The 11634-nt window shown below is 30.0% G+C and overlaps 2 protein-coding genes across 2 annotated transcripts in view; one reads left to right on the forward strand and one right to left on the reverse strand.

Annotated features, from left to right (window-relative positions):
* LOC143234203 (putative citrate synthase 2, mitochondrial) overlaps positions 1-4138 on the forward strand; it is a 50518-nt gene extending 46380 nt beyond the window's left edge. Inside the window, exon 10 of the mRNA XM_076471373.1 lies at positions 1986-4138. Within this exon, the coding sequence (XP_076327488.1) occupies positions 1986-2150 (165 nt within the window). The 3' untranslated portion in view covers positions 2151-4138. The remainder of the gene's footprint in view (positions 1-1985) is intronic.
* A 2120-nt stretch (positions 4139-6258) lies between these two features.
* LOC143234204 (10 kDa heat shock protein, mitochondrial-like) lies at positions 6259-11468 on the reverse strand. The gene is made up of 4 exons (XM_076471374.1): positions 11329-11468; positions 8727-8888; positions 7181-7270; positions 6259-6560 (listed from the first exon to the last, which is right to left on the reverse strand). Exons 1-4 carry the CDS (start codon positions 11329-11331, stop codon positions 6510-6512), a joined length of 306 nt encoding a protein of 101 aa, XP_076327489.1. The 5' UTR covers positions 11332-11468; the 3' UTR covers positions 6259-6509.
* Between the last annotated feature and the right edge of the window lie 166 nt (positions 11469-11634).

An 11634-nucleotide genomic window follows, 5' to 3' on the forward strand; every position in this document is an offset into this window, starting at 1 on the left:
TCAGTTAATCCTACCTCATTTTTTTTATGAAAAACATTTGCTGTCATACTGAAACATCATAAAAGATATTAAATGTGAAATTATAAAGGAAGTTTATACAAGCTTTAAAAAAAGTAAGACTGTGCTTGTGGTCATACTTATAAACATCATTCCTATTAGCAACATATCTCCAAGCTAAGTTTATTTAATTTTGTTCTGCTTTCTACACAAGTCATTTCTGAATTGAAAGCCATATCATACCATTAAAAAGAACAGTAAAAAGAGCTTTTGTTATGCATTTAGATCACCAACATATGACCTCTCAAAGATATATACATTCAATTACGTCAGAATGACAACTAAGGTTGAAAAGTAGTAATTGATTAAGAAAAAAATAAAACTACCCTTTTATTGAAGTTACAAGGTTCAAATGAGTGTTATTTTGTTTAAACCTGTTTTGGATTGTCTCCTAATGATTTCATTTAGAGCACTAAAATCAACCCTGAAACAAAATACTGAAAACAAGTTATATAAAATTAACTTGTTTTTATTGAAAAATTTTCAACTCCAAAGTTTTAACTGGCAGAATAACTTCTAAGTTATTTTATACAATTTTCTAAAGTTGAGAAATTAGGGAAAATAGGTAAGCTATGTTTAACCCTATTACTACAGGTCAAAGGCCATGTCAACCTGTTTCTTGACTTGCATTCAAAATTTTATTGAACTACTGTTTTATGAACTTGTTAAGGTTGGTACCAAATTTGTTGATTATAATTGAAATTTTAGTATTATGTTAGTTAATTTTGTAATTTAAAAGTAAATATTTAAAAGAACACACCAAAATAACAATTTTTGAGACTTGTTGCTGCAGATTAGATGTTCATGATGTCAAAATACTATGTTCCTAGTTTCTTACAAATTAGAAACTCAAATTACTGGTATTGACAAGCTAGAATTTTGCTTACGTACCAGATCAACAATGGTGGCCCTCTTCTCTTGTGTGTTTTTGTTTTAATGGTTCCTTATATATACTAACGTCACTATATGACATGTTAATAATTAATTAAACCCAATGTCCCCGTAGTCACTTTCTTAGTTGTTTTAAAGTGCTTGGAAGCCATCTTACTCTTTTGAACAAAGATTTTCAAAAAGGTAGGTTATATCTTTAGTCTGTTCAAAATTACATATTTTTTTTAGCCAAAGTACAGTTTAGTTACTAAGCTTAAATTATAGTGGAATTCTATAGTATCAATGTAGTTATTTATAATTTTTTGGTTATTTCAAATGTATATATTAAAAAAAAATATTCCATTTGACATCCTCCACATGTGAAAGTTAAAGGCTTAGCAACCAATGGCAAACAACTATCCCAGTACAAAGGTCATTGTACTAAGAAAATATAATTGTTTGCTACACTTCTTTATTTACTGTTCTATGTTTTAAGAAAAATATGTTTAATGTATTTGTAAATAATAATGTATATACATATATAAGTATAATAACTGAAATGTGATTGTATGTTACCAAATGCTAGTCCACTAAAGCACAATCAAGACAGGTAACTTTGTAAAGACAAAAGGTTAGTTTTATATTATTGGATATGGTAACATGAGTGCAAGTACACCTCATCAATGCAAGTTCTGTAATGTCAGCTTCACATGTCTGGAAGGTTAGTGTAATATATATAAATGTATAATGCTAAGAGGTTTAAGCTATTTAGACTACACATTTTCTTTTTTGTGTTATAAACTGTTATCATTCTATAACAAAAATCAATTTATATTTATTTCCTAATTTTTTGTGCTGGTTACAAGGTTGGTCAATTTTACAGTTAGGGTAGAGAAAAGAGCAGAAAAATATACAGTTATACTTTATATTTTGTATGTTCTTTTCTCTACCCTAAGCTTTTATCTTTTCTCATTTTTCGATGATTATATTGTATAATAGTGTGCAGGTATTATTTAAATTAGAATTTTGTTGTTTTAAGTTTTTTTTTCATCTTTCAGTATTATGGCATGACAGAAATGCAGTACTACACTGTTCTGTTTGGTGTTTCTCGTGCTCTGGGAACAACATCTTCTCTGGTGTGGGATCGTGCTCTTGGCTTACCTATTGAACGACCCAAGTCTATGACAACAGAGGGACTGATGAAGCTTGTTGGTGCTATCTAATCACTGACTCAATACTGTGGAATCTGTAGTTTGTTGATGTTTCATTGTCATCAAAATTGAGGAAATGTAGCATTGGAGAACTTAAATACTATGGTGGTAGTTTTAAGTTTGCTTTTTTTTAAAACTGGCAGACTTTGTATTCAGAGAAATAATTTTTATTCAGAGAACTAATCAATACAGTTATTTGGTTTGTATCAATTACACTGTGTAACACAAATTTTGTTTCTGGATAGTATGTTATTTCTTAATTGCTTGTGTTATAAAAGTACAGAAAATGACCATTATTCCTTTCAAACTTTGCTTTTGGGACCTGGATAATGAAATTTAGAAATTAACCTATTTTTTAATGTAAAAATGGGCAAATTTGCACATTTTCATTTACATAAGGTCTGAATAAAACAACATATGAATCAATATTTACATGTATCTATACTAAAATTGTACAAAAATGTTTAGAAATGAGTAATTTTTCAAGGTGTGCAACTGTAATGTAAATAACTTTCATGCGTCAGCCCCCACATATAGTCTCCCAGGTCACAAAAGCAAAGTTTTAAGACAAAAATAAGTCTTTTCCATTTTCTTTAGGCATAAGCAATTTGGAAATAAAACTTGCTGCCCAGGAACGAGAAAAAGTAAAAATTTTGTTGAATAGTGTAATAAGTATTTCTGCCATTGATACCTTTGAAAAACAATAGTACAAGATAAAACTGTGTTGAAACAACTATCCAGGGCTTTTGGTAGTGATGGATCTTGTGAGATCAATTAAAGTTAGTTTTCAAGGTTTGTTTTTGTTTATTTATTTTATTTTGACAGAAGTGTGCATCTACAAAATGTACAGTGAGAATTATAGTAGCATCTCTTATCATAGTGCATGAACTACTATAATCTATATTCTTTGAGGTGAAACTTTACAGTTAGTGTTAAGCAATTTATAAACAAAAGGTTTTCTATATAATGTGATATTTTTGTAAAAAGTGGAAGATTTTAACAAAAGTTTCAGTTTTCACTTTCTGAATGTGTGTTGTAGCTATTTAATAATCCATTTGTAATTAGTTTTTTAGTAACAAGTGCTTTATTCTCTGGAAATCTTCATTTCAAATCTAAACTCCTTTCACTGATAAATCTGAAGGTTTATATTTTTTTGCCTCATGGTATATGAAATATGGTAATTGGTTATGTATGTTACCTGGTTGAAAAGTATTATCATTTGTTCAGTCTTTTGACATAGACATGTGAATCTCCAGAGTGATATGAAAACTCAGTTACTGTGATTTTTAGCAAGTTTGTTGCTTCATCTGGATTACATATTTACTACTTTTTAAGTTTTTTTTGTAATTATAATCCATTTTCATCGTACTTTATTCTTGACAAGTTTAAATATATCAAAGCATTTAAAAACTCACAACCCTTTTAGATTTTGTAATTTATTTTTGTTGTCTGACAGAAGCTCCTATACACACTTCTTGTGAAATTTAAACTTTTATTAATCCTAAATCTAACCCTTGTATTGTGTAATCCTTATCCTTTAAAATTTTAGTAGCAATTGTGGTTACTTGCATGGTTGTAGTGGATCAGCTTTTACAATGTAAGTTAACAGACTAAAATAATACATTTGTGTGTGTTTAAAAAGCAGATTTAACTTGTTTCAATAAATATTATTTAAAAGATTTTTAAAAAAATTTAAAGCTATCAGATTATTTTACTGGGTTAGTCTTAGTTTATTAATTCTTTCCACTTCTGATTGTTGAACATGCATGCAGAAGGCTTAACTGTCAAATGATGTGTTTTGTACCACTTGGATATATATTCTCTTAAAACAGTTTTAGTGGCAGTCCCATTTCTTTGTGATAAAGCCTTCACAAGATCTTCTATTTGTTACCATAAACCATGGATATAGGTCTGATTCAATACAGCCATTGTATATAAATACATTCTTTTTCTTCTAGACTGTAGACCTGTATTTTAATGAAATAAACTTTTTTATGTCACTTCTTGTGTAGTTAATTGTAATTCTCTTAACTATTGATTCTTAAGAAAAGTCATGTTATACATGACACTGTGGGTGTTATGTTTACTAAAAAAATCCAATGTAATGATAATTTTGATTGCATTCAAAAAATAACTTGCATTAAACAGCCACTGGTTGTTTTAAATTAACCCTTTCCCAATAGGCTCAGTATTATAGACACAAGTTCACATACACATGTTACATATTTATAACTTTTGATGCAGTATGTGTATCTTCACAGAAATTGGTAATCTTTAGTAATTATTAAAAGATTTTGTACTAAAAAATCTTTCATTACTAGTCTGAGTACAAAGTGATTTCATATTATAAGTTGTTTTTTACCCAAATAAATCTCGTATATTTTTGTAATATCTTAAACCTCCTACATATTTCAAACGTTTTCAGTAAGATTGGAATTTTGTCTGCTTTGTTTCTTGTAATTTTTGTTTGTGTCTTCTAAGTGATTGTGGACTGGTTCTTTCTTTGAACTGATGCGTCAATAGTTGTCATATGAATGGTCTGAGTCTGGCTGATGGTTGTATTCTGTGAAACTGGAACTGAGGTCTGGCAGGAACTATCACTTGTCTTCCTTGGATTGTTAAGTCTTGACATGTTAGCAGTGGAAGTTGAGTTGTCTGAACATGTTTTCGTGTTTTTTCTGGCTGGTTCTGGTATTTCTGTAGTTAACTGTTGAAAATTATCCATTTGTTGTCTGGGCAATTTGTTTGACCAGGAGTTGAGGGGTCGGCAATGCAGACGTTCGGCTCTGAAGTGAAATATGTTATAGTAACACCCGTTACTTAAAATACAGTCAGCACTGTACTTCGACATTATCACTATCTTCATGAAGTACGTAGGTAGGTTTGTGTGTCTGGAGAAAATTTGATGTACATCATGTAGCTTGGCCTGGATTTAAGATTCTACAGCTTGTTTGATTTCTTCTGGTTGGATGGTTGGTTCGACACCATTGTGGAATACAGAGAAAAGACTGACAGTACTTTTAGTTGGAGAACAACTTACTTTAAGTGTTCCATGGTTGACATAGATAAACATGATCAGCGGGAGTAGCGGGCTGGATGAGAATTCCGCCTCTGTGAAGGATTCGGGTCCTGGAGGGTTCAGTGGTTGCTTCTGGCTTGGCTTGGGCGATGAACATGGCGCAAAGTGTGACAGTGACCAGCATAGTTGATCTTTGCGTCTTGAAGAGCACGATGGCAGAGAAATCAGCACGACTCGATGATTATTGGGGAACTCTCACCTCGTTCCATTATTGGAAATGGCCCCTTATGTACTCTCAATAACAAAATAATTTCTTTCAGGGTGAATCCAAACTTATTTAATACTGAGCCATGGGTCTGCTTGTTACAACTAAGTATTTTTATGTTACCAAGACTGTAAGAAAGATACATGTAATCAAAGAAAAGAAAACAATGGAAATAGGAAGGCATAACAAACTACTTCTCTAGGAATTGGTCAGAGTAAAATGTGGATATTTGCTATTAAATATCAATGCACTTCTAACATGTACATCTCAATCATTATTTTGCACGATTATTTCACATGCTAGTTACGTGATTATCTCAACGTTTTTATGTAGATGTGGATTAACTGCAATGTCTACACATTGAATCATACCTTATACAATGAAATTCACCAACCAAACATGGTCACCTTCAGGTGGGAGCACACTTTTCACAGTAATTTATATTAAGGATGATATTTTATAATTTTGAATTTCTCACTAGCTTCACCCAGCTGACCCTGTTTTAGAATCTTTGTTCTGTTTTTTTATATGTGTACTTTGGTTTACTAAGTACAAAACTGTGGGAAAGATTATAACTACAAATTTGGATATAAGAAATTGAGTTAATTGGTAAGAAATGTGTAGGATACCTTACTTCAATAAAGCATGTTTTAAACCAAGTCTGAACAGTTCATTCTTGTCAAACTACAGAAATCAAACAAACATTAAAATTTGTGCTTAAGCAAGTTAAAAAAACATAGGAAGGAATTGTGTTGTTTATGGTATCAAAATTTTGTGAAACACTAAGTGCATGCATATATAAAAGCCATACCAAAAAAAATATTTCTCACCTATACTACATTATAGAATTTTATTCAAAATGTAAAAGCAAACTGATTAACATAATTAAGTAACAGCAGAATACAACTTTTCTAACATAAATGTTGGGAGTATGGATCACATATGTCTACAGCTTATACGGACCAGTTTACTGGTTTTCTTCTAAAGGTTTAGTAAAAAATTTCATATTTATTTCATGAAACTTAATATTTACATTTATCTTTTGTTTGTTGTATTATATAAAATACATAGCTAAGTTACTCATTCTTCAACTTTCCCATTTTCCTAAGATATCAGCATCGCGAAACAAGTAATACTCCTAGAAAAGGAAAAGAAGTGTTTAATTCATAATTATGAATAAATCTAAACTGTGTTTACATTTTTTTTACGTTATTAAATAACATGAGATTAAATTATATATACATACACACACAGAAGAGGATGTGTTTATTTTTGTTTACTTGCTGTATTACAAACAAAATGTTCTGTTACTTGTCTTAAATAATAACAATAACGTTGCACTGCATATCTTCTTTTCACATTCATCTTAATGTGTTTTTTCCTAATTTCATGTTAGGGATATGTAAAAATACCTTTTGAGGCCTGTCTAGTTATTCCTTTGGTTTGATCACCATAATGGAAAAATTATAACATGTTTGTGCATGGTCATCATGAATTTTAATTTTTTTAAACAATAATAAACATTAGGTCTACTGGTTTTTAATGCTTTCCCAGTCTCTGGCATTTAAACTGTAACTTTAAATATTCAGCTTTTCACTCACTAGTAATGACATTTTTTTCTAAAGAATATTCATATAGCTAATAAATGTTATAAATAATTTGATTAATCTATATTTTAAACATCTTTTTTATACAACTATAAACAATCCTTTCATTCTAGAACCATTACATGTTTGTTATGAAAGACATAACCATTACCTTTTCTTCGATTTCAACTTTTGTACCTCCCCAGTCAGGAAGCAAGACCTTGTCACCAACTTTAACACTCACAGGAATGGTTTCTCCTTTCTGTTAACAGAAGTTAAAATTAGTAATAACAAAAGTACATATAAGAAGTAAACACACACAGTGCATGTCTTACATAGCATATATGTTCTGTATATATAAACAAAAAAATTCTTAGGTTAAAATCTTGTGCCTATTGTGAACTTGCGGATATTGAGTTTATATCAATCATCTTTTTACAGATAAAGTTTTTGTCTGTGTATTTAAAGGAAGATGAGATTTTGTAACATAAACTTAAGGTACAAAAACAATATTTGTAACTACAACAGAAATAAATATACAAGAGTAAACAATATGAATATACAATAAAAGAAAACTTTAAAATTCTCTAAATAGCCAAACATGATAATAAACTTCTTATGAAAGAAACATTACAGATAAAAACTATCTTTCCATCCCTAAATAATACAGTCTTCACTAGATCTAAATTATTTCAACTAATTCATTTGTGCCACAGTGTTATTTTATCATCTTATATTTCTATATTCAAACTGTAAACTTCTGGCAGTTTTTATATCATATACAACAACACTATGTTAAATAAATTAAAAACCAATAACTTAAGTGATAACAAAAGAAAATTGATCATTTTCTGTTTGCTTTTCATGTACAAATTTGCCTATATACATAACACAAACTTGTATACAATAACCTCACATCAGTTCTTGTACATCTTAAGAAAACCTAACATGTTTACAATCATGTAATATTTCCTGCTAATTAAGTACCCTATACCCACAACTACATAGCTTTTGAAGAGATGACAACCAGTGTTTCAGTATGTTGCACCTATTAAAGAAATAGGTAAATGTATGTGAAAGTGCAGGAGTTATTTTTTTTCTACAAAAGTTCCTGTTGTTTAGGTACTTTTCTATAAACTTCTTTAAAGTTCTAAAGAAAAACTTTGTTCTTACACAGAAAACTGTTAGGAAGGCTAGGTATAAAGCAAATAAAATGTTTGATCTATTAAGTACCATGCATATACATTTGAGTATGCTGAAATGCATGTTTATGCAAAGTACTTTAATATGCACATTCTCAGCACTGTATGTTACTTAGGTTCATGCTACAAGTCAATGAGTGCAATTGGGTCTACTAAAAGAGAATCAGATTTGAAAGTATTTCTAAGTGCAAAAAGGAAAGCACTTCCTTAATTGTTTACAGATTGAAAATTCACTTTAAAGCCTACTGAGTAAATTCAGAATGATAATTTCATGTGATTTTTCTTCATTCTATCTTTTAAAAACAAGTAAAAACGTAATGTGCTTGTGCCAAAGCTCTAACTTTATTATATGTGTGCTCCAAGTGGTCCTTAAGTAATTTTAGATTCTACAACTCCATTTTAATGTTTTATCAACACATGATGAACAAATGATATGACACTCGTGCAATTTCAAAGACCTATGAAATAATTGTTTCTGCACCTAATGTTATTTCTCAATAATCTGATCATACTTACTTCATTCCTGCCTCCAGGACCTACAGCTACGATAGTACCACTCTGTACCTTAGCAACAGCTTTCTCAGGTATCATTATTCCACCTTTTGTTCGTGTCTCTGCAGCAAACCTTTCAACAAGAACTCTATCCAACAAAGGAATGAGACGTCTTCCAAGAGCTGCCTAAAATGAGAAGAAAAATCAACCACACTGTACTTCTAAAATTTTAAGAAGTTAGTTTAGAAATAAACTTTCTAGGGAAAATGAACCTAATGTTGAAAAAAACATTTCAGTAAACTGATATTAGAACTTTTAGTTTACAGTTTATGTCCAGAAGACTAATAAAAACAAATGCAAATAATATTCTCCTCCATTTTGCACAAGTCATATTCTGGCCATTCAAACACATTGGCAAAATCTCCATTTATATGCTAAACAAACTAATAATGGGAAATAACAGGTAATTACAGGGTAACTCTAGAAGATAAAGATATACGATGATGAATGAGTATCCATTAAATAAACGAGTCTACAAGTACGAAAAAAATTGTGGTTAGTAATTAGGATTCAACCTGATAACCTCTTCCACAAGAACTGTGAACAAGTTGATGATGCAAGATAAAACAACCAACAGTAGAAAGACATAAACATGCAATTCTTTGAAGAGAATTCCAATCATGAAATTATGACAGGTAACACAACAGAAGAGAAACAGTAATTACCCTTCCTCACACCTTATGTCTCAGGTGAGAAGGCTGTACAAGAATACAACAGAACCAAGAATATATATAATAAAGGCACAGATACCTGGATTGCTCCTGCCATATGCAAGTGAAAAAAAAAAAAAAAAGTGTTGTAGAAAAGGATATAGAGTAAATAAGTATAAGGACATAAAAGGAAGTTGTAAAATGCAAGATTAATCCTGAATCTCACTTTTCTGTATTTGTAGAATATCACAGATCAGTGCTTCTCAAATTGTGTGCCACAGAATTTTTGCAGTTAAGTGAATTTTATGTAGTAATGTAAATTCATTATTAATTTAATAAATTTCATTTATTTTCTCCTTGAAACACAGTATAACAGTAATTTCTGTCTCTCTTGACCATGGAGGGGTGCCACTTGGCCTCCTATATGAACTTATGTACAGGTGCCACAAACTCAATAAAAGTTTGGAAAACTGTTATAGATGAAAATTTCTGAACAGATATGTAAAAAATGGAAACAAGAGATTGACATGTCTCATGGGAGTGAAAAGTTCCAGATAAGGAAAGAGTATGATCAGCAACAGAGGAAGTTTAATCAAAACCATGTACAAGACAAAAATGAATTTGATGAGATGGATAAGATAGGGATTTTACTTGCAGCTACCATTTTCTTTACGTAAAGACTTTTTTTTAAGATTTACAAATATTTCTTTTAACATTTTCCACATTTGCTCAGCGTCTCCAAATAACTCAGCTGCCCAGTTCACAAAAGAAGACTCTTGTTGCATGTGGCTACATTTATCAAGATAGTATTTTTTTCTCATTCAACAATGAATCAAAATGTCAAAGATATCTCAATATGGTTAAAATAATGGTTGTGCTAAGATTGTTTACTATAAGCAACTTTGACATCATCTTTGATGTTTTTAGTACAACCCTAAAGCACTAGTCGTATTTTCATCATTACAAAAATTCAGTTTTTAAAAGCAGCAAAGTGTTAAATGAGATAAAAATAACAGTTAATATAAATGGGGAAAAAAAATTTTGTCATGAAATAATTTCTTAAAAGTTATTGTCAGTTAAGTGACAATACACACCACAATGTAGGAAAAAGGATTTTCTGTTTGTCCTATTAAATATTTAAATAAAAGCTCTTTTTAAGAATGAGATCAACCCTAGTCGCAGAAGTTATATATACACATTAAATACAGAAAACATGCACAACAGTACGTTTCATGAAATAGTTGATATGCATAAACATGGAAAAATAACTGACAATACTATCAAGAAAAAAACTGTGATTCACAGTCATTTTATTATTTATTAGGGAGAATCAAAACAAATGGATAAACAAAAATTTTCAATTCTCTTTATAAGAATTCTGAACAAATATCAATTAAGATGGTTATTTAACCTCCTATACAAATATATTATATATATATATATATACATGAAATAATGTGTACAAATTCTGGTCTTCCGAATCATACAAGCTACTAGTAGGATATTAAAACATTAGAAATAAGAGTATAGATATTTATGAAACGTATGGTATAAAGATCAATTAATATTAGCATACTGAAGAAACCTTGAGGTTTAAGAGTATTTAGTTTGCTTTCAACCTCTAATTGGAACAGTTAACCACTATCATTCCCTAATCACTGTGAAAACAATAAACATTAAATGCACATTGCATTTGTAACTGTAATTTGTACAACTTCTTGAACTAAAAGTCCTACTATTAATATTAATGTCATTAAACTAATTATTAATGCCAATGATTAACACTTTAAAATTTAGAATTACTGGTAATTCTTTGATATCTTGTGTTCACATTTAATTCGGTTTGAAATCTGCTAATTTTAAAAACCAAAAAACGCATCTATCTATGCATACGACAGAAGAATTTGAATAATTACCATGTTAAATGATCCCCTTTTTAATTTATAAACGACGTTTCGAGAAATACAGGTTCAAAAATTAGTTTTCCAATCTACACACTAAAGTTGTAATAACGCTACTGCCTGATTACACAATCGGAACTCGTAGGAATACCAAAGAGAGATGTAAGGAGAATATAACAAACGAATCGGATAACGTTAAGTGAAATACTTTTTATTGATGTTAGAACTTATTCTTAGACTTGCCATTAATTAAAATGCAGTTAATAAAGTATGCAAATAAAGTATCGTATTTCTATTAATACTTGTTCTTATTTTAATATA

Source organism: Tachypleus tridentatus, chromosome 12 (assembly GCF_004210375.1).
Source record: "Tachypleus tridentatus isolate NWPU-2018 chromosome 12, ASM421037v1, whole genome shotgun sequence".
Taxonomy (NCBI): Eukaryota; Metazoa; Arthropoda; class Merostomata; order Xiphosura; family Limulidae; genus Tachypleus; species Tachypleus tridentatus.

Bases quoted from the DNA above. Each gene is read 5' to 3' on its own strand.
- LOC143234204 (XM_076471374.1), bottom strand. The intron at 7,271-8,726 runs GTAAGTATGATC...TTCTGTTAACAG, and splicing joins GTCCTGGAGGCAGGAATGAA to AAAGGAGAAACCATTCCTGT. The intron at 6,561-7,180 runs GTAATGGTTATG...TTCCTTTTCTAG, and splicing joins AAGTTGAAATCGAAGAAAAG to GAGTATTACTTGTTTCGCGA.